General features: G+C 43.7%; 9 protein-coding genes across 9 annotated transcripts; 4 read left to right on the top strand and 5 right to left on the bottom strand.

The window, feature by feature from the left end:
- Nucleotides 1–2,717: 2,717 nt before the first annotated feature.
- On the top strand, nucleotides 2,718–5,111 carry Bfra_012075 (uncharacterized protein; the record flags this gene model as incomplete). Its single annotated transcript, XM_037342396.1, has 3 exons — nucleotides 2,718–3,513; nucleotides 3,588–4,732; nucleotides 4,794–5,111. The coding sequence occupies 3 exons, from the start codon at nucleotides 2,718–2,720 to the stop codon at nucleotides 5,109–5,111; spliced, it is 2,259 nt and encodes a 752-aa protein (XP_037187693.1).
- A 496-nt stretch (nucleotides 5,112–5,607) lies between these two features.
- Bfra_012074 (uncharacterized protein) lies at nucleotides 5,608–6,828 on the top strand (the record flags this gene model as incomplete). Its single annotated transcript, XM_037342395.1, has 1 exon — nucleotides 5,608–6,828. One exon carries the CDS (start codon nucleotides 5,608–5,610, stop codon nucleotides 6,826–6,828), a length of 1,221 nt encoding a protein of 406 aa, XP_037187692.1.
- Nucleotides 6,829–7,082: 254 nt separating this feature from the next.
- On the bottom strand, nucleotides 7,083–9,089 carry Bfra_012073 (putative tripeptidyl peptidase protein; the record flags this gene model as incomplete). Its single annotated transcript, XM_037342394.1, has 3 exons — nucleotides 7,083–7,139; nucleotides 7,229–8,802; nucleotides 8,873–9,089. The coding sequence occupies 3 exons, from the start codon at nucleotides 9,087–9,089 to the stop codon at nucleotides 7,083–7,085; spliced, it is 1,848 nt and encodes a 615-aa protein (XP_037187691.1).
- Nucleotides 9,090–11,144: 2,055 nt separating this feature from the next.
- Bfra_012072 (putative transcription factor bzip protein) lies at nucleotides 11,145–11,528 on the bottom strand (the record flags this gene model as incomplete). Its single annotated transcript, XM_037342393.1, has 1 exon — nucleotides 11,145–11,528. One exon carries the CDS (start codon nucleotides 11,526–11,528, stop codon nucleotides 11,145–11,147), a length of 384 nt encoding a protein of 127 aa, XP_037187690.1.
- Nucleotides 11,529–11,594: 66 nt separating this feature from the next.
- Nucleotides 11,595–12,067, bottom strand: Bfra_012071 (putative transcription factor bzip protein; the record flags this gene model as incomplete). Its single annotated transcript, XM_037342392.1, has 2 exons — nucleotides 11,595–11,974; nucleotides 12,031–12,067. 2 exons carry the CDS (start codon nucleotides 12,065–12,067, stop codon nucleotides 11,595–11,597), a joined length of 417 nt encoding a protein of 138 aa, XP_037187689.1.
- A 280-nt stretch (nucleotides 12,068–12,347) lies between these two features.
- Nucleotides 12,348–15,652, bottom strand: Bfra_012070 (putative transcription factor cys6 protein; the record flags this gene model as incomplete). Its single annotated transcript, XM_037342391.1, has 2 exons — nucleotides 12,348–15,556; nucleotides 15,634–15,652. The coding sequence occupies 2 exons, from the start codon at nucleotides 15,650–15,652 to the stop codon at nucleotides 12,348–12,350; spliced, it is 3,228 nt and encodes a 1,075-aa protein (XP_037187688.1).
- A 1,622-nt stretch (nucleotides 15,653–17,274) lies between these two features.
- On the bottom strand, nucleotides 17,275–19,492 carry Bfra_012069 (putative 28 kda ribonucleoprotein; the record flags this gene model as incomplete). Its single annotated transcript, XM_037342390.1, has 3 exons — nucleotides 17,275–18,163; nucleotides 18,214–18,842; nucleotides 18,908–19,492. The coding sequence occupies 3 exons, from the start codon at nucleotides 19,490–19,492 to the stop codon at nucleotides 17,821–17,823; spliced, it is 1,557 nt and encodes a 518-aa protein (XP_037187687.1). The 3' UTR covers nucleotides 17,275–17,820.
- Nucleotides 19,493–20,050: 558 nt separating this feature from the next.
- Bfra_012068 (putative nadh-ubiquinone oxidoreductase 12 kda subunit protein) lies at nucleotides 20,051–20,494 on the top strand (the record flags this gene model as incomplete). The annotated part of the gene is made up of 2 exons (XM_037342389.1): nucleotides 20,051–20,279; nucleotides 20,415–20,494. 2 exons carry the CDS (start codon nucleotides 20,051–20,053, stop codon nucleotides 20,492–20,494), a joined length of 309 nt encoding a protein of 102 aa, XP_037187686.1.
- Nucleotides 20,495–21,126: 632 nt separating this feature from the next.
- Bfra_012067 (putative ribosomal protein subunit l37 protein) lies at nucleotides 21,127–21,880 on the top strand (the record flags this gene model as incomplete). The annotated part of the gene is made up of 2 exons (XM_037342388.1): nucleotides 21,127–21,541; nucleotides 21,645–21,880. The coding sequence occupies 2 exons, from the start codon at nucleotides 21,127–21,129 to the stop codon at nucleotides 21,878–21,880; spliced, it is 651 nt and encodes a 216-aa protein (XP_037187685.1).
- Between the last annotated feature and the right edge of the window lie 475 nt (nucleotides 21,881–22,355).

Here is a 22,355-nt window from a genome sequence, read left to right as displayed (position 1 = left end):
GGATGGAAATATATGCAAGTCGAGACTTAACCGAGAATTCCAATCTTATCAGATCATATACCAAATTGATATCGTAATATAGCATCGAAGAACAGGTGTTGTGGAAGATTCTATGATGTTGGTGGGGGTGCCCCTCTTTTCCGGCCACACCGACATCACCTAAAGCCGAGACATTATATAGAAGATCTTCTCCTTACTGTGTGCTGCAAGAAATGTATACTGCGTAATCCAGAACATAGATAACAGATACAGTTTGCCATTAGACGAGAAATGGAGGATCGAGTAGAAGTGAGATCGACGTCTCAGGGGCCCATTTTCACCAAGTCAGAAACCGAGGTAGCTCAAGTCTCAAGGGTTCTTACTCTCCGAGGCGACGTAATGAATAAACCCATGCAATGATACAATCATCTTCGAGTCATTTGACGACGGATTTGTGGCCAGACATGACAACAGTGATGATCCTGATAGGGGAAACTTCGTCGTCCAAAGAAGCAGGGACGTAATAATGCTGAAATTTCATGGGATACTTCCACCACATCATTCGAACACGACTCGGAAATTAGTACCTTGTATTTCGCACAAAGACGATAAGCGATTTTGCTTTGAGGCATGCTGTAAACGATTGCGTAGACGGAATCCAGGCCCAACTTGGGATAATCTTCACTAAGTTAAAGCTAATATGGAACGTCTTGCTCCCATCGGGGTGTTCCAACATATAGCTATATCCCTCGAACTCAATTCTTCTTTTTATCTTCGATATTGATTTTCTCCGTCTTTTCAATCATTGGCCTTTTGATAGTTAGCCACTATTCACAGACTCGATTCCAAAGTTTGAAGGAAGGTCACTTACACAGCACTTATAATTGGCTTTTCTTCATGCCCATGAGTGGTCTCGTTCATCTCACTCCTTTCAAGCAGCATCAATGCCCATGGCATCCCTCGAATAGTATCAATGACAATATCCCTAACCCCGCGCTAAGTATATTCGTCTCCCAAATCCATTCCGTGTATCCGTGTTCCCATAACACGAAACCGCCCACTAATTCTGCAGTCACCATAAAGAATCCAGCGACCAAACCAACCGCGATCCTAAATCCTGGCACGCGTGGTATTTCATAATATACAATCACAGTCCTCGCCCACAATGCCACTGTAAGAATATATATTGGAAAGGCGACAAGTTCTCTAGCTGGAGCTGTGAGATGATTATATGGTATGACTCGATTCAGGGTAATGAACGATGCGAAGAGAGACGATGAATATGTGAGGATAAAATATATAAATGCGATGCGAACAATAAAGAATGCGAGGGCGAGATCCCACAACAGTTCAAAAACTGAGGTATCTGTTTCAAATAATATCATTTTGAGCTTTCTTCGTAGTTTGTAGGATGGTATATGGCTTTTCAATGTTTGGGTTGATTGCGGTGATGATAGTCGTCGTCGCTGATGCTTCAATTGTGGTTTGGTAAATGCAGGAAGAAGATTTGACTATGGTTTAGCATTCTTGAGAGTGAAATAGCTTTGTTCTTATATCTTGAGCATAAACATGTGCTTTCCGTTTTCTATAGTCCTCACCTGTTTCTTTGCGCCTCTACTTACCTGCAACAAATGGTCTGATTTGTGGTGAGATAAGTAACGAGCTTTATCTGCTCACCCATTCTGCCAATACCGAGGTATGAGTCCATTATTTGAGTGTGCAAAAGGCCAGATAATATGAGCTGAATATGTTTTCCTTCCATAGGAAAATATATCGGACTTGATGAGGTCGTTGCTAGGTTGTTGTAGGAACGAAGGTACACAATTGATGTTCATTGAAGCTCGGAGGTCAAGATTCTGCAACGGCCGCTAGCTTCGCAGGCCGTGAGCTACATATATCTTGGCATCAAAGCAACTCTCCCAGCCACAAATAATAAGATTCAAGAGTATATACAACCACAAACGACTTTTATCGCGGTGGCGAATCTGGACGTTATTTGCCAATACCTGCTCAATCTTTCTGTAATGTCTTTCTTGTAATAATAGCAACTTATCAGACCATCTCGTCGCAAGTGTGATAGAATATACACATTGTTCCTTTGAAGTCTCCCTTGTGCTTCTCCATGTTCTTATAATCCCACCAAGAATGGCACGTATTTGGTGAGAGAGTTAAGCTTCTCATGATTATAGTTGATGTTTGGAGGTAGATGTCCATCTTGATCACTTTTGACCCGCTCGATTGGTCCTCCCTTTTTTTAAAATTCGCACTCCTGATGAGGAAGTCGCCCACGACTCTTTCATTCGACTAAGTATCAATACTTCAATGGGATCGAAGACCTGCTCGATCTCATATCTACACAGGGCAATATCTCGAGAGCTTTTGAAATGTAATAGATAGGTACTAAGTACAAGATAAGGCTATACAGATGTGTTCTATCCAAGCGGGTTTACGGCTCTAAATCCATTCCAGGCCATTCTTGTTTAGTTGCAAGTACCGAAATATCAAATTTTTCATCGCACTTTCCTCGGATACGCAGTCGTGTTACATCACTATGGCTACCATATTGAGACCTTCCCTCATATTCATGGTCTTCATACTCATAGATACCTTCAATTCGTGCTTAAACCTCTCTTCTCATTAACATCTTCACATCAAGAACACGTCTACCAGCAATCAACCTTTACTACTGATCCGCTTAGTTGCATTCGCCGATTGATGATTTATCTCATAAAGGAAACATGGCTATCAACATAGAAACTTTCGAAGATCTCCGAAAAGAGATCGAACAAGTACGCTCTGAACAACCTACATTAGATTCCCATGAAATCTGGGAACATATAGTCAAAAATTCGGACAGTCAGAAGCCACTGGAAGAGATTACGGTGGAAACTTGTCTGGTAGCGTATTTCGACTACCCTGAGGAGAAGACTGTCAAAATAAAGGCCAGGAAAGCCGATCCTGAATATTCAGAGAGCGATGATAAAGGTCTCATGGAATTTCTTAAGACTATACCGACTAGCACCAAACCTATACTGCCGGTTACAAAAGATACACAGTCTGAATCCGAAGATACACAGTCTGACTCTGAAGATACACAACCTGAATCCAAAGATACACAGACTGATTCCAAAGAGATACAACTCGGCGCTGAACATACGGAATTAGATTCCAGATATACAGCGTTGGAGATCGATCGGTGGGTTTCAGCACGCGGAAATATTGTTCTCCAACTTCTTAAACATATCAACCCTGGACGATCATATGAGGATTTAGACCACAAATTATTGTTTCGACGCATTCACAAACTTAGCTTGAGGCAGCCTAAATTAAGCTCTCGTCAAATTTGGCGACGGCTTAACGAGGAGCCAGATAGTCAGAATTCATTGGAAGAAGTCGTTGTAGAAGCTTGGCTGGTAGTAGCGTTTGATTATCCTATGGAGAAAACAGTTCAACTCAAGGCTCGTGAGAGTCAGGTGCGGCAAAAGGAATTGGATCGAGTGAATTGGCAACTGTCTGTTAATAAATTCATCAAAAGTAAGCCGTCATTCCACTGAAGACACGGTCTGATTTTATGAATACACATTTTGACTTTCTAACCGGAAATTTAGGGTGGTATGCTTATCTCATGTCCAATCCTAACTTTGAAAAAAGAGTCGAGGATTTAGATAGAGAGGTTCTTGGAGAGATCCATGACCTATGGTCCCATCACCGTGGTTCGAGCTCTCGTTGGATTTGGGGAGAGCTGAATAAAAAACCAAACGGGCTGATGCCATTGAAAGAAATAGTTGTGGAGGCTTGTTTAGTAGCAAATGGGTATCCTTTGGAGGACACTATCCAGTTGAAGAATCAAGAAAACCGGTGGTGGCAGGAAACCGAAATTCTACGATATGATACGAAAGATAGCACTTTTCTAGCCTCGAAATTAGGTGAAGGAATGGAGTCTATGGTGCTAATTATCAACAAGCTGAACCTCAAGAAGGTTGTTCAAGACATTAAAGAGCTACGACATCGTCAACCTACATTAAGTCCTCGTCAGATCTGGGTCGATCTCGACAAACCGAACTATTGGCCAGCACCATTGCTAGAAATAACGGTAGAGGCTTGCTTGATCAAATTTTGTGGCGTTCGTCCTGAAGATACCACACAACTTGAAACGTTGGATTATCGCGAAGTGCCTGGGCAGAGATTCCTAGATAGGGTCTTGGATTATTGTTTTGGCTCCCATAAGCTTGAAAATACTGGCTGCGGATGCTGGGGTTCTGCGAAGATTGTAGAGCAAAGTGAGATCGATCATTATCGAAAGAATGGAAGAGTCAAGGTAGACCCTAAGATGACTCGAGCAGTCGGGTTATTAAGGATTATGCTCGATACAAAATATACTATCAAAAGCTTCTTCCCAATAAATACACCCACGGCGTTGGCTATCATGCCATATCGGGAGATGAACGCTAGTCAACGAGCTTACGCCCTTTTTTATGCTGAATGGGATGCATGGATGGGACCATCACGTCCAATCCATCCTCCAATTGATTATGTCGCAGGTGTTGAGAGAACTGCTATTCTTGATTCAGGCGACTACCTTGATTGTCAAGATGAGCTTCCAACATGGACTCCAGAAAATGTTAAGAGTTTTGAGGTACATGTACAATGCGCATTAATAAGCCCATGTTGGGGATACCGTGGTTCACTTGAATGGCTGATGTTTGCTCTAAAACGAACACGAGACCCGGACACAATCAAAATGGTTAATAGTGTAAGTTCTCTTATATTTTCCTTACTTTTGCATCTTTCATCAGATACTAACTATCCCGTAGGTTATCGCCGGATTCTACGGTCTTAAAATGTATCATATGGGAAGCGGCTTTATGGAATATCACAACTGGCATAATGATTGGTTCCATTCCTTTCGAGTTTCCCATGGAATTGTAGCGTTTGTGAGGGAGAAAGGGAATTCTCCAGAGGTGATGTGGGCGGAGAGAGATGAAGAGGGAAAATACACAGCACATTATCAACCGTATCTAATGCCAATAGGAGTATCGACACCAGTGCTCAAAGCAAGAGATAAAAAAGGATCGGCCGATTGGGATTTTGGAACTTTTGATCATGGACGATGGGCGTCCTCTAAAGACTAAAATTCTGATATCCAATTCGATCCAACTTTTTGCAAAACAGTTGAGGTGTGTATAGGATCGGCTCGCTTTCTATATTTCTTAGGCTCTTTCTCTAGTACATTACTTTCGGTGGGTTCTACATAGATATCAGGAACTTCAATTAAGAAACCAAGCTTAACAAATACACGTCGTCTTTTCATTGCGTGCGATGAGATTTGTGTACTTGGGAATAGCTTCAATTCATAATACCCATTATATTAATTAATTCATGCATTAGCGTTATGTCCCATGACGTCAATCTTTCCTATTATTTGCTTCCAACCATTTTTCAGCTCTCCAGTCTTCATATGGACTTCTTGTAACAAAAAACATATATGATACATAACATACTAGGTACTTAGTATCTATTGAACACTCGATATTTTTCTCCCACTCGGATATTTTATTCTATTTTTTATCCCAAAAGACAAGTCATCAAACAAATCCACCCCACTCACTATTTACACAGCTGAAAAATATGGACAAGTCACATGCCACATATCTCTCTCCACAAGATCTCTTGAAAAGTTATCAACCCTCTGAAGTGCCTTTCTCGGTACCATCAGAAGAGGAGATTAGTGAGCAGGAAGGGGAAAACGATGTATTGCTCATTCCGATCGCTATCCCAGATGCATCTGGAGAATTATATTCCGCGCCCTTGGATTCGTCGGATGAAATAATCGAGCTGGAAGAAGAAATCTCAATTATCCCTATCGATATCCCAGAAGCATCTTCAATATCCTATTCCTCACCATCCCTAGAAGAGCCCCCGATCGAGGAGTATAACGGATCACACGAAGTCCGACTCAACGCCCCCGCATCCTCATCTAAATCCCACACTCCCTATTCCATCCGCTACGAACTCCCCTCCCCCCGCTCCACGATCATCACCCAAAAAGACATCGGTTTCCTTTCCGATGCCGGAGTACGCGGTTCCGTATCCACTGTGTGTCATGGAACATTCCACTCCCAGCCCGCTACACTCATCCTCTTTACATTTATCTTCCGTTCCGGAGACCATGGATTTCGATTCAAAAACGCGAGTGTGAAGATTGATTTCTCCAGACACTCCTCCTCCTCATCTCCTTCTACCCCCAGCTCCAAAACCCAGGAAAACTGGACCCCCACAATAACCGCCCTCGCCCCCCGCAAAATCTACGGTCTCCCCACCACCATCCACCAAACCCGCAAACTCACCGGTGAAATCTCCCTACAAGTTCCTCTCGGCCCCACAACCCTCGGTCCTTCCACCTCTTTATCGCACGAATCTTCTTTTTCGCTTTCGCATCGCTACTCACTCACCGGAAATCTCTGGTCACAGCCCCATTCCTCGACCTGGGATTCCGTGTACTGGGATTTGAAGGAAAATAAGCAGACGAAGGGGGGAATTCCGGATCGGGTGGATGTGGGGGTGGTGGTTTGTAGAGGGGGAGGCGCGTTTCAGGGAGAGGTGAGGGTTGAGGTTGATACGCCGGTTATGAGGGGGGTGTGGGGGTGGCCGTGGGGGAGGGGGAGACCGGTGGTTTTTGTGGAGGGGGTGGAGACTGGAGGGGAGAGGGTCAGGACGAGGAGGTTTGAGGAGTTGGGGACGGAGGATTGGAGGGGGTTGGTGGGGTGGGAAGGGGAGTGGGTGGATGTTGTTGTGGGGGGTACGGAGGTAGGGGAGAGGGAGAGTGGAAAGGGGGAGGAGAATCTTTGAGGGTGGTGTGTATATAGTATGGTGGATTGTAGAATCTTCTATTCCCAGCATACATATCTAGACTAGATACGATATCTACCCAAGCGTAGTATCATAGTCTTTTAATCACACAAAAGCTTATAAATATTTTCAATTTTTCATCATTATCATGAATACTATCTGGATATGCTATCAAATCAAATCCCAATATAAATCATAAGTATCCAAGTGACTCCACTCAAACTATGATACCATGGATTCCATAAACCGCGGCGTCAATTATATCCATAACCGCCGGAGCCCAAGACGAGGTTTTTGATTTTGGGGAAATACTGTTGTGTTGTGTTAGTAAAATTTCATACCTATCTCTACTAACAAACCTGCAGAAGAGAAAGATAAAAATAAAAATACGTAAACTTACAGGAGTACCGAAACCGGTCGCTGCGTCCCAGCCAGTTGTTGCAGGGAATCCATTAGTACCGCATCCACTTGCAGATCCAATCGTCACATCTGTGAATGCTTTATATCCCTTTTTATACAACCACGGGTTTAACCATCCCAAAGTTGGTTTTCCCGCTGCGATCAACGCATCGTTGATTAAGGCGAGAATTGCCGAAGCGGTAGGAGTAGCAGCCGAAGTTCCATCGAGATGAACAGTAGTACCGTTCCAAACAGTGATGTAAGCGTATCCTTGGGCAGCGATATCCGGGAAGGCACGGCCGGTCGCGTTGAAGAAGCTTGTGATATTCTTGGGCAAAGAGGCGAGATATGGTTTTACCGCCGCATCTTGCCAAGAAGGACGAGGGAAATAGCGAGAAAATCCACCGCCGGAGACATATCCATTTCGGGCATCGGTAGCTACGACTTCTGGGTTGATGAATTTTGTTCCACCAACTGATGTGACGTAAGGACAAGTAGAAGGGAACATGGCGAGGAAAGTAGTGCTGTTGTCCACGTTGGAGATACATGTACCATCTGCTCCGACACCGTTATCTCCAGATCCGAAAAGAACGGAAACACCTCTGGCTCCCAATTGGGCGAAGCCTTTGCAGACGGAAACGGCGTAAGAGTATGGAACAGTTTGTTCAGTATCTTGATACGAGTTGCTAACTACTCCTGGAAGATTCTTTTGACTGAGCACATATTGTAACCATACAAGGTAAGGTTCATTAGTATCGGTAGGTGTTTGCTCATCTGGGGTAAAAGGAGGTGAGCCTCCAGTTGTGTAAGCAATCAGTGGGGTTGGATAACCAATTCCTAACATAGTTTCCGAATCCAAATTTCCCTCAAGATCTTTGCCAGCTGCGAGTTGTGTGGCATTCTCTTGTCCTTGATCATTATTGCCCCCAGCAATGACTTGAACATCAAAACTGTATGCTGCTGATGCTGCCTCGGGTCTGTATTGTTCAAGGAAGAGTTTGGTATCAGATCTATTGTTAGATTCGCCGAGGTAGTTTGAAAGAGCCATCTTGTTTTTGCCAGCTGCTTGAACTTTGTAGTCTACGGTACCGTAAAGAGTTCGGAGACAAAGTGGGGTTACGGATGAGACATTGCATACGTCTGCCGCAGTTTGTCCAACGGTAGGAGGTTTGTAGTTTGATGGTTCTAATGCTTGATATTCTGCGGCTTCATTGATTTTCTTCATAGTCTTTGCCACAGGACGTGGTTTGAAGAAAGAATTAGTAGGTTGAATGGTCTCGATGTGATCATGGAGATGAAGAGGTAAAGACCATTCTGGAGTGCGAACGATATATTCTCCATCTTCATGTTGATATGTCGAATATTCGGTGTCGAGAAGAGTTTCAATATCCTCAATGGAGATGGTAACTTTAATCCAGTCTTTAGCTGGACTGTACTCAAGAGAGGCCGGTTCAATGTTGTTGTCTTGAAGCCATTCATGAACGAGATTATGAGTTTCATCAGAAGGCTTAACAAGATCATTCACCTCATCAGCACTGAGATGTTGACCATAACGGTGGTGATCAGGATCAGAGACTATGAGTTTGTTAGTTGATTTTCAATCTCAATTACTTACTCCCTTGTCTTTCAAAAAAAGTATTCATACCTTCATAAAGATGACGTTCCAATTCATCGAATTGACCTTGCTTCAAACCAATTTGAAGATTAATCATGTGGTTTGAACGAGCAGGTCCCACTCTTTGCCATTGAGGTGGTGGATAATGAGTTTCCTTCACAGCATATGGAGTACGAGCTTTGATAGGAGAGCTCGATACCAAACCGACTGCAAGAAATGCCGCGAACGTAGCAATTGAAGTCACCATGATTGCTAATTGATTGATGGAGGTGAAGAGGAAATCCTATCACTTTCGAAGAGGAAGTGGGAATGAGGGGTATACATATTTATTCCCAATTGAATACTCAATCTAGCTTTTAGCTCTGTATTCACCAGAGTAGCTCGAGGGTAGTAGCTCATGTACAAAACAGGCAATACGAGTAACATTCACCCCATGTCCCCATGTCCTACCACACCTTATCAATTGGAAATGCATATCGGCTCGTGTAGCGAGGTTTTGGTAACGATCAACCTTCCTTTTGTAGTATCGTGTGAAGGTAAGGTACCATGGATAAATGAAGTGGCGATACGTTTCTCCATCTTTTCCTATCTTGATATGGAAGGTCGACAATTGTTGGTGCGGTGTAGAGCTATAGCTTTAGTTTCCATATGTCATATATACATTTCCATACATTTCCACGACCAAGGATTGGTGAATGGGATTTCAATGGTTGATGTATTCGGGATTGTATAATCAATGTGGTGTCGCTGATGGTTAATCCATTCGGGACATCTCCGCTCCAGTAGATAAGAAAGAAGCTTTGCATGGGTTGTGGAATTGCTCGGGCCGGCTTGGAACCAACCACCATAATCAACAATACCTATCACCTAGATAGTATGTTGAAACAACAATCTAACCGTCGTCCTGAAGATAATATATCTTCATATCCGTCAAAGGTATAGGACATTTCTCGAGATGCTAATCAGGCTACAATACGCCTCATAGTTGGAAATGCCTTTGTCTCATGCGGCATCTTGGCCCTTATACCCGATTGAAAGCTTTATTGCTTCAAAACTTCATTGTTCAAATTTCACTGTTTAAACATCAGAATTAACATCATAGATAACTAAACACCATCCAGGAATCCCACACTTCCCAAGCAACCAATTTCAACCTCTCTCAAATCACCACCTCTCCCCAACAACCCACTCGCCATGTCCCTCCCCCTCCCCCCCTCCTCCACCTCCTCCCCACTCTCTTCGGCACAATCTTCATCCTCTTTGGCCTCAACGCCATGCTCCGCCTCCTCCACGTTCTCACACTCTACCAATCCATTTCCCCTTCACCTTCCTTCCCGCAAACCCTCTCCAATACCATCCTCATTGAAGCCCTCATGACCATCTACAGCGCACGAGATATCTTCATGAGCCTCGCCATGTACGCCGCGTCCTACCATCGCAATTACAAAACAGTAGGATGGATCGTGGTTGCAGGGAGTGGTGTTGCGTTTGTGGATGGGTGTGTTTATTAGAGGGGGACAGGGAGGTCATTGGGGGTATGCACCTGTACATGCGGTTGTGGGGATTTTGCTGGTGTTGGGGTATTGCATATGATATCATGTGTTGAGTTGCTCCATAAGTTTGGATTGTTCATTCAATCTTTTTGGGATGTTCGAATGGTTTGATTGTTTCGAATCGATTGGTCATTCCAGATCTTTTATGGATTGTTCTTAACGAGTCGAGAATTTAGGATGACAAAAATATCGCCATGTCGTTGATTCAATTATCAAGTGTGAATATTCAACTTGCATCTTTAGTTTTTTCCACCGCAAAGCAAACTGTCGCATTCAATCGTATGTAGAGTTGTCATTCTCTTTGAAATTTTTCGATTCAATCTATATAGACCTGTAGCGAAGGTCGGTAGAGGTGTTACTTTAATGCAATTCCTGGAGCATGGAATTATATCCTGGAGAGCCATCTCTACCAACTAAACAATTATGACGAAGGAAGCAAGAGCATCTCACGAACGTCGTGAAGATCTATAATCATTTAGAAGAACTATTGCCAAGTCGTATTGACAGTGGAATGAGACATCATTCGATAGTAAGTCCAAAGAGGTAGTGACTCAACATTTCGATCTCTTAGCGAATTTCAAACCCGCCATTGTCTATGCATTGTCAGACAGATGTGAAACTTGACTGACGAGTATCTTTTAGGAAAACATTATAATAAAGAGATGTTGCTTATGTACTCCGAGTTTCAAGTCTCTATTTCTCTGGCAACACCAGTAGATCAAGGTATCTCCTCCTACACTCAAATTATGTCAAAGAGCCAATCCTTCACGCTCCTTCTCCTTTTCCAAATTTGTCTTGTTTTTGAATTCTTGCAACAGCTTTGTATTTCTAGCAATTGTATCCCGTTTTTTATTGCAGAGTTGAATATAGCATTCTATATCTTGCATTGTTCCTTTTGTCCGAGAAGATAAATCTGTACTTGGAATTCCTTCCTCCCCCGTTTTTTCCAGTGCCGCTTCTCCCTGCAAAGTTAGATGCAGAGACGAAGATTCTCCAATCCGCAAAGTTGTATCCGTGGATGAGGATCCTGATTTTCCAGTTTCTCCCTCTAATTGTTGTTCCAAAGTTCGGATTTCGGCTTTTCTTCTCTCAATTAAGCCTCTGATATATTGGCAACGAGATGCCGAACTCATATTCTCAGGTAAATCATAAGGAGGAGGCCAATCATTCTCAATTTATTTTCCCTTAATGGTTGTTTTTTATTGATCAGGAAGTCTCGAACTCGAACTCGGACATGAAGTCTGAGTGAAGGAGTAGGCTGGAAGATTATCATTTCTCGGATTATGCCTCATTAGATTGAGGAGACAGCTTCTTCTTCTCTCTAGACTGTCGACGGATCTATTACGTTTTCTTGAAGATTGGTGTGTGTTCTTCTTCGTTTCGTCATTGCGATCTGATTGGATTTCCTTCTCGGCATCGTTGATCTTTTCATACATAGTGCCTTCTTCTTTATCCGAACCTAGTATTCGAGATAATCTGGATCGTAGCCTTGAAGACATGATGGCTTCCATGCTCTTGTTCTGCACAAGAGCTCCTTCGAGTGGATGAGATGTAAGATGGAAAAGGTATAAATCGGACCCTTGAATTGAAAATCAGGATAGTTGGTTGTAACGATGACTGAAATTCCAGCCCTACAACTGACATCAAGACTTCTGGACTTTGTGGGGTACATAACCGATGTTTTCCCGGTATCCGGCACTCAGTAGTCATCCTCCTATTTTCGAATCGACCTTTGAAAATATCACAACCAGGAGAAGCATCAAATTGGAGTGCAGACCTGAGAAAATGATGGGTGCTCGAGAGCGTCATTTGAGGTTTAAACACTGAACGATAGAATCGCATGCATGTTTAAAGATCGCCTAGTAATGAATACTATTATTATCGTAACGAAAAATCTATACTTCAATTTATGAATCGTCCGAATCTCTCAAAGAATCTCCATATAGTAAACACTAATGAATATAAACATTAACCAGCTTCTGGTATGCCGTCAAACTTCCTGGTCGTATATATTCAACCACATCAAGCGGACTCAAATCTCCTTCCACAGGAGCAAGACGTCCTATTAGGCTCGGAATGAATCCATTCGATTTCCGCACCCAGCTGCTTATACTTTTATCCAGCTGCGCTTCTTTTTTTCTGAAATTCTCAGCTAGATTCATTCGGGAAACCTCTTCCCATTTGGCTTGCAGAGTGGTTTCGTCGGTGAGAAAGGTGAGATCAATAGGGGTTGCTGGCTCTAAGGACAAATTTCCGACTCTTCGGCCCAAACTGTTGCGGATATGGAGTATGGGGGGATGCGTTATAGCTGAGGGTGTAATACTGTAGGCTTCGGTCTTTAGACGTTTTCGGGATGGAGATAGATTGTTGGATGGATATTGGGAAGCTAACAAGGGTGGATCATTTCCAGTAAGAGATGATTGTGATGCCGCATCAGATCCTATCTGTCTTCCTTTCTGGTTATTTCTTATACGCTCTAGTAATCTCTTTTCTGTATCACATTGGTCCGCAGGAGGTGGTTGCCGGGAGTCCGTATTCATGGTTTGATATCTATCTGCCGATTGACGAGATTGAACATCCATCACTCGAGACCGATTAACGGCCCATCTGGATGAGAAAGTAGCCGACGAGCTTGACTGAGTATCTTGCGTTTCTGCATCTTTTTTGGAAGCCGCGAGTCCCCTATTTATTTTCTGTGCTGCTGTGATGCACAGTTGGGTTTGAAGAACGGTATCTGTCAGGGCTTGATCATTACTCTGACTGTATCTTACGCAATTGCTTGTGATGACGGCGAACGTAGCAGAGTTGCTATCATCCTTGACAAAAGATGACCACCGAGGAGCAAGTTTCCTGCCATCATTACGATTGAAATAAGTAATATCCCATGCTTGTAACTTTTTGTCGTCTCCAATCCCTGTGAATTTTAGTATTTTCAATATCTCTTTGAAGCTGAATATCAGAAGCTTCCTCTGGGTGGCCGGTATTGTTGTCCAAATTGAGGATAACGAATCAACGGAAATTAATCCATCAAGCAACCTCACAATGTCCCCAGAATTCTCTATTTGATTATCGAATTTCTGATAGAGATAACCTCTAGTAACAAGATCTTTGAGCAGTGCCCACAAGCTAATCCTTCGAGCATGACCAGAACAGCAACTGAAATCCAATACAGCAAGACAATCCATTAAATATGGATTAGGTGTGTGCGATGCATCCGTTTTGCCAGCATTGACCCAGTCTTCGAGTATCACGTCTTTCAAAGTCCAGCCTGCATCAAACTTGTATGTGGCTCCTAAGGTAATTGTCAAATATTGACCACCGGAGGCCTGTGCGGTTCTTTCTTTCATTTTCCAATTGGGAGGGCGCGTACCAAGCTCGAATGCGCGGTGGCGAGGCTGAGAGATATATTGGTCAGGACAATTACACAGATCAATCTTATGGAATCTGGGTAATCTCTGAAGTTCTTGGGAAGCTTGTGGTATGGTTCTTACGCCAATCAAGAGGAGTTTGGCTGTGTCAATGGGAGTTTTGTTTTCGAGTGAGTTCGTCTCCATCCAACTAGACCAATGACAGAGCAACTCTGATTCTAGTGGTTGAACCGAAGATATGTCATGTTCGGCACTTAGGAGTCTACCGCCATGAGTCTCAATCGACGAGGCAGTCAATACCTCGGTACGATTAACTCTCAGGGGACCCCATAGCTCCGCAAGATGATCTATAGATGAAGAGAGATAAAACCCATCGCATTCAACCTTTGACAACTTCGAGTTTGTGGGAATAAAGTTCAATGCCCAAACTGGCTGCTTGAGGAAACCATTCAGGCACTTCAATCGCCGGGCTGCCAAGAACAATGTACCTCCAGGACACTCGATGTGTAACCCATCACTCAATGACCCGCTCGGCGTGTACCCAGAATTATCCAGATGTGACCTGACGAATGAAAGTAAAACGACATGCAGAACGCTTAGAATGGAGCTCATTAAATGGCAGATATCCTGTTGTCGTTCTCGATTGTGCTCACCCACAGCTAAAACGGTTTGAGGGATACCTAGGCCAAGACTCACAACAATGTGCATTAATATCTCCGCTACATCCTCTAAAACCAAGTCTCGTTGCTGGTTGTCTTCTTGCTGGATGAATTCTTGCACCTCACGGAGAAGTTCGAGGATTAGAGATAAGCTGGGAATACTAACCGGTCGAACATTCAGAACTTTCGGACGGTCAATATCTGCCACGATAATACTATACGTGGAGCTGTTACAAATTCCTTCGTGCTGTAGCAATTGCGTTCCTTTCAGTATTGAGGATAACGTCTCTGTACTTATCGAAGCTTGAAACTGGATGTAATCGTTTATTCTGAGCTGTTGATCAAAGGGTGGGCTAAGGGGCGTGGATGGTTCCGTTCCAATACCCAACTTTCGTAACGATAATATGTATCGCTTGGTCTCGCCATCTTCTTCTATGTTCTCGAAGGTGTTTTGTCCTAGCTGGATGATTCTGTGTTCAAGAAGGGCAATATCTTCAGAATAGGAAGTGGGGTTCTTAATGAAGCGGTCAAGTGCAAACTCCGAGAATTTTGGTACAGCAAAAGGGATTTGCGAATTCAGAGGATCTTGTAAATCCGAGGACTCTCGTTTAAGACTGGAAATGCCACTTCCTTTGAACCCCCTTTCTTCCGCATTGGAACTCTTAGCGCTTTTCTTGGTAGTATCAACCATGTTCAAGTTATAATGATCAGTATCGAATTCTTTAACTTTCCCCTCTTGCGGCTTAGATGCGTCGGTATCTTGAGGGATTGAGTCCAGATTTAACTCAGCCGAAACAGATATCTGAGCGTCCTGCAACAATGCCGCGTTGATGGTTGAATCGATCGTAGACTCTAGTACGGCATCTGACTGCGGAATTTGACCTCCTTCATCTCCGTTCCCGCTTTCCCTTCCTCTGCTACTGCCACTCTCCCGGGCTCTAGATCCTGTGGCCCTCGTAGACCTGGTATTTGAGGTCGAATGTGATGAACGCCTTTTGACCAACTGAACAGGGCAGTCGTTACATCGAACATGAGCGCATCCAGGACAGCTGATAATTTCTGTTGTCATTCCAGTACCGGTATAATCGCTGCACCAACAGCAGCTCCAAAGGCATACACTTTCTCCCATCGCCACTATTGCAGGCACTTTATATTAAAAATGAATACGATTCAAGATAGAAATCGTTTTGGATTCTCAAAATGCCATGTACCTCTATTATACTCATTCATCATGGCTGAGTCCTGCGACACATACGCCTTATCATACACCTTACCATCGTAGTGGGGTAAGCAGACACATCAACCAGGTTTCCCATTGGTATGAGATTGAAGAATCCAATCATCCACAGGAAGCGGCATACACTGCTATCAAACCAGCTCTTCCAAGAAGGAGAAACCTTGCGCCCTGCCAATATAAGCATATGCAGAGTGAGGCTGTGAAGATATACTACATTCAGGCTGAGTTTTCGATTGTGTAACAATTTATTGTTGTTGAGAGGAAATCTGTACCTCTATTAGTATAAGCAGATGCAGAGTGAGGCTGTAAAGACTTACTAGATTCAGGCTGAATTCTCAACCATGGTATGCTTTATCGTTGTTTGTTGAGATGTACTCGTTGATATCTGGATATTAGAGTCTGTGTTCAGTAATAGAAAAGAGGCTTCCTCAAATTGAGAATAAAACAGGAAGGTGTGTTTGCGACTGATCAATGATACGTACCAATAGTTAGGTAGAAGAACTCATCTGCCAATCAAATGCACCTACCTGCCTACTAAATAATAAATCTCAACACATTTGTAATACTTGACTTCAATAATCGCAGTCTACATTTTAACTTGCATAAAATAGACTGTGCAGTTGACAGATACTCAAGGGCCAGGTAAAGCGTGTGATGACTTTCCAATTTCCAAATATGAAATCTCAATCACACCTATGCAAACAAGATTTTTGGAAATCTGATGTATCTTTCAAAATTCGTAATTAATAAGAAACTTTGATTTCAAATGAAAAATATACAAGATTGAATTTGTATTGACATCAATGAAAACATTTGGTAAACTTCTGACCAAGCCTTCCAAAAAGACTGACTGGCCTTGATAGGTTCCTCTAAACAAAGGCAAAAACAAAAATATCAAATATGAAAAATTAGAATCAACAATTTTGATAATCAGGTGTTCTGAGAATTTTGTCTACCACCTATGATCATTGAATAGACAAGTAGGTAGCCATGTCGCCCAAGAAACCTCAAAAACCCTCAAAAAGACTCCAAACATTTCTTCTTCTCCCCTTCTCCCCCTCTTCCCCCCTCCTTATCTCTCTCAAATTCCAACCAACAAAATTCCAACATGAGCAAGAAAACTCCCCAATAGATGACTTCAAAGGTTTGAATTCTGTCTATCCTAAATCCTAAATCGACTTCCTGACCTCAATTATTGAAGTTAAAAACAACAGAATTGCTATATACCATTATTCATTTTCAAGGATTGAAAAATATAAAGAGAGAAAGAAGTAAACGTAAGGAAAAAGGAGGGAGAAGCGAGGAAGAGGAGGGCGAGAAGAGGGAGAGGGGAAAGGAGATAGGAGTAGCTATAGAAACCTAAAGTGATTATAGAAGAGCTAAAAGATGAAAAAATGATATTCCGATGACATTTGAGAATCTAGATTTTGATCTACTTGTACTATTGATCAACCGACCATCGGCCAATCGTAGATGCCCAATAGAACATCAACGGAATTCTGTTGGATCATTAAATACACCCAAAGCTTTGGGAATGGTTGAAATACATTCACAGTTCACGTTTCACAGACCAAGATGAAGAAAAGGTATTGTAAAGTATTATTGTATTTGAGTTGTAAAATAAGACAGCAACAGCAAGGGAGGATACTAGTTGCAAAATACTCACCATATAATACAGTTGGTCTAGCGAGACATTTCGCAAAGAACCGGGTAATATTTGTCATAAACCATTCCACCCAACCAAAGAAAGAATTTTTACATTATGCCCTCGGAAAGCCACATGAGGTGCGGTCCCCTCTCAAGGTATCCAAAGATACAAGAAAGGATCATACCCAGCCTCTTAATATGTTCAAAGCCATAGACCACAATGTTTTTACCTAAACGCCCCAATGAACCAATCAAAAAGCCGAAAGGGACAGCCACAAGCCGACGACCACGTAAATCAAGCCCACAAGTTGTAAACTTCTCTTCCAATGAAATGATCCAGAGAAAGCAGAAGATATGTCTCAATAGCCACATTCTCCATAAGGAGTAGAGTCAAGAGCCCACAACCCACAAAGCCAACGACCCACATATCAACATGAAAGTATCTTCGAGAAGAATACTCAACATGTGACGAAGTACGGACAGACAATGGTAACCCTCATATGATATCATCAGCTTATTCGAAAGACATCTTCTTTCCCTTGAAGTCACCGAAGCCCCCACGGTTAGTGCTGCCTCCACGACCTCCACGGGCACCACCACGAGCACCACCACGTCCTCCACGGTCACCGAAGCCACCACGTCCACCACCACGTCCGCCACCACGGCCACCGCCACCACGTCCACCACCACGGCCACCGAAGCCACCACCCTCACTGCGCTCTGGACGGGGAGTAGCATAGTCAAGTCTGACTGGACGACCAGCAATATCGGCACCCATCATAGCATCGTAAGCGGCAGTAGCATCCTCAACGGAACCGAAGGTAACATATCCGAAACCCTTGGGGTTGCCAGTTTCCCTAGTGATTGTTAGTTTGTGTAGATGAGTATGGGACGAGGATTAACTTACTGGTCAGTTGGAAGTCTGACGTTGACAACAGTGCCGTGCTCACCGAAAGCCTCACCAACAACGTTCTCATCAGCATCGAAGGAAAGGTTACCGAGGAAGAGGGTGTCGGAAGGTGGGTTCTTGGCATCACCGAATTGAGCAGCACGGTTGTTAGCACGCTCTCTTGGTGCGGTGGTGTCACGGGGAGTGGAGAAGTCAACGTTGGCCTCACGACCATCAATGAGAGCACCCTTCTTGGCAGCAAGAGCGGCAGCAGCATCACTTGACTTGACGAACTCAACGTATCCGAAACCCTTGGAGCGTCCAGTAGCCTTGTCACTGATGACACGAGCACCACTGATCTCACCGAACTCCTCGAACTCGCGGTAGAGCCACTCATCATCAATGTTCCAGCTCAAGTTACCAACGAACAAGTTCTTGCTTCCGTTATCCTCAACAGTCTCCTCAGTCTTGGACTTCTTGGTGGAAGCCTCTGGCTCATCCTCGGCCTTACGCTTCTTGGATGGTGCTTCGGCCTCAGCCTCGCTGGCAGACTCGCTGTCGGAATCAGAAGAGTCGGAGCCAGATCCAGATTCCTTCTTCTCTTCTTCCTCGGAGTCATCAGAGCTATCGGAGTCATCAGAGTCCTCCTATAAAGATATTAGTATGCAGTTCAAGTTATGATAGGATTGTGGGAAGGATTGATATTACTTACAGTAGCCTTAGCGACGACCTTAGCAGCACCGTTGACCTTTGCCTTACCGGCATCGACAACCTTTTGAACCTTCTTGGCAGCAGCAACAACTGGCTTAGCCTCCTCCTCGGATTCGGAGTCGCTTGAGTCGTCACTATCTTCGCTCTCAGAAGCAGCAGCCTTCTTGGCAGTCTTTGCGGCGGGTTTAGAGTCAGTTTCGGATTCAGATGATGAGGAATCATCTTCGGATTCAGACGAAGATGAGGAGTCAGAGGAGGATGATTCTACCTCTTTCTTCTCGACCTTAGCAGCCTTTCCGTTAGCCTTAGCCTTGGTGGCCTTTGGCGCTGGCTTCTCCTCCTCAGATTCAGAAGAATCCGAGTCGGAACCAGATTCGCTGTCGGAGGATGGGGTGGCAGCCTTCTTGACTGGCTTTGGGGCTGGCTTAGCGGCCTTGGTGGCAGTAGCCTTTGCGGTCTGTTTAGATTTAGCTTTTGTTGATTGAGATGGTTTAACAACTGCCGCATTCTTGACAGTTGAGAGTGGTAGTCTGACCTCAGTCTTCTTGGAAGCCTTAGCAACCTTGGTATCCTTGGTCTTAGCCATTATGTATGATTTACTTCTTGAAGAAGATGAAGTAATTGAGTGTTTTTGAAGAAGAATATGAAGAAATTGATATCTTTTAATCAAAAAACTGATGAATCGATACAAGTATTGAGTTGAAAAGGATGTATGATTGAAGGAGAAAAACTGAAAACTTGGGAGAGTGAAAAGTTTAAGTAGGTTTGAAGAAAAGCTCTTATCGAGAATTTTTTTTCAATTGCGCTAGAGTGATAAAAGGTTTTTATCTGGAGAGTGGATTCAGGGTCTCGAGGGAGTGGGTCTATCAGCTCGAGTGATTAGTTAAGCATTTCATACCGTGAAGGAGTCGAAGCAGGTTCGGCAAGTCTTGCTCATGTCTTGCCCATTCACTAAATTTCACCCGACCCATAATAAATCGTGACTTTCATCGTTGAGCTCAAACAATCAAAATAGCTTCATTACAAACGCATTTGTGAAAGACGTCGACCACCTCAACTCTACCGTTGGATCCACATTACTCGATCGACCATATACCCATTGATCCTTCAACCCTCCTCATACCTATAATTCAAATTCTGTACAATGGCACCAACTCCCGAATCTGCCGCATTCCTCGCGAAGAAACCTACTGTTCCTCCAACTTTCGATGGTGTCGATTATGATGATACAGCACGATTGAAGCAAGCACAAGATGCGATTATTAGAGAACAATGGGTTAAGAGCATGATGGCGCGTCTGGTCAGAGAGGAATTGGGAAAATGTTATTACAAGGAGGGGGTTAACCATTTGGAAAAATGTGGTGCATTAAGAGGTGAGGACTAATACTATTCTATTGGAATAGTCTACGGATTTCTTTGAAGGGGATTTAGTTCCTTCAATTTTGCAGAAACAACTGGTTTCCCAGGAGGACCTTTTCATAGATCTTGGGGCTAATCCTTTCTCTCAGATCGTTATTTCGAGTTATTGAAGGAGTCCAAGATTAAAGGTTACCTGTTCGAGCAACAAAACCACTTCAACAAGGCTTAATGAACGTATTATGAGGGCTTTACTAGGGGAGGGGAGGGGAGTAAGCGGCGAGAACAGGGCGAGAGAGGTATCGTGCTGGGTGAGGGTTACGCTTGAATGAGTTCAGTGCGGCTTAAGGCAGGCAGGAGATCTGGAATCAAACACTGAAGGTATACCAAAACCCAGGAAGCTTCAGAGCATTTGACCCAAAAATAGAGACCTGAGAAAGGTCTACTAATGGGACTGTAAATATGAAACATTGTACAACCAGTCTATTTCTAAACTTGTGATTTTGATGTTTAAGAATGACATAGCCAAGATGAATTTTGACACAGTATGGGCCTTTGAAAATCTCATATCTCGTCTTACTTACCTCGGAATTTATCAGAGTAATAGTTAAGAAAGTATTCAATTGTCTACATAAACAATTCACCATGTGATTCTCAATCCGAATCATGGACACAGCAAAATAGATAATCCATTTCCATTACATACCCACCCAGCACCGGACACCCCACCAAAGAATTTGATATCAGCAGCACACCCGGTCCACCCAGGTACCCGTAGCTATCCCAAAAAAATAAATCTCCATATACACCAGCACAAGAAACTAACCCACCATATCTCACCTACACAGCCAATCCTCCCTCAAAATGATTTGTTCACGCTGTCTGACCCGTCGGTCCCTTCCTCTCACCCAACAAACCCGTCTCTTCTCGCACACAGCCTTCCTCTCCTCCACACCCCCAACATCCACCCCCTCCTCACCTCGCACCGCCGGCCCTCCAGCCGCAACCTCCACCGGCGCAGCCCAACCCTTCTCAACACCTCTCTCCCCCTCCCCCGCCGCCCAAGGAATCTCCTCCCATCCTTCGCCAACCAAAAAATCAACCCCCTTACCTACATCCAGCATCCCCGCGGGCACCATACTCCAAGGTCTCAATTTCCTCAAAGGAAGAGACGATCCCGTTGCTTTAAAAGAAGAAGAGTATCCAGAATGGTTATGGCACTGTTTAGACGAGAAGAAAGCTACGGATGGGGGTGCCGCAGCGGGAGGCGATGAATTTTGTATGTTTTCTATTCTATCCATTTTATTCCTATATTCCTATTCATCCACCTTTCCTTTCCCTCTTCCCCAATTGCATCTCGAATTGACTAACATCTTCTCTAGCAAAATCTAAAAAACTTCGTCGTGCTGCTGCCAAAGCCCGCAGAAAGGCAGAAGAACGCGCGCTTCTCTCAGGCGACACCTCTCTGCTCGAAGTAAAGGTTCCTCTGCAGCAACAATCAGTCGATTTGTCTAGTGAAGGCGAAGTCGCATTAGAACAACGAGGAGATTTGGTAAAGGCGATGAGGAAGGAGCGTCGCGCGAAGATTAAGGAGGGTAATTACTTGAAGGGAATGTAAATTTGAGGTTGTGGATAGGTCGGAAAATCGATGCACCCTCTTGGGGAATGGGGTGCGGATTGGGCTCAATTCTTGGGGCATTGTTTGAGAGCTTTGAGAGCTTTGATCCTGAAGTACTGCTCAATGAGGAGTCTTCATGTGGGATGGCATTTTGTAGAAAGTATAAAGCAGATTGGAGATGCTCAAGTCAAGAAGACACGCAATTGACACAGCTAGAGCCATGAAGATTGGGCACTAAGAGACGAGGAAAGATGTAAAATTATATCACATCTGTGTAAGGATACTATAGACAAGAATCTGTATTATAAGGCATCTATCATTATGTCAACCAACATGTTTGTGGTATTCATGACGCTACCTGTTTGATAGTAGCTCGTTGTTTTCCCTCACATTAAATGCACCGTTGCAGCGTGTCACCATGCAATGCCACCCAGCTCAAACTCCAAATTGAGACTGTGCTTTTGAGCTGTCCATC

Source organism: Botrytis fragariae (genome assembly GCF_013461495.1).
Source record: "Botrytis fragariae strain BVB16 chromosome Unknown tig00000260, whole genome shotgun sequence".
Taxonomy (NCBI): domain Eukaryota; kingdom Fungi; phylum Ascomycota; class Leotiomycetes; order Helotiales; family Sclerotiniaceae; genus Botrytis; species Botrytis fragariae.
This window is presented reverse-complemented; position numbering and strand designations above follow the sequence as displayed.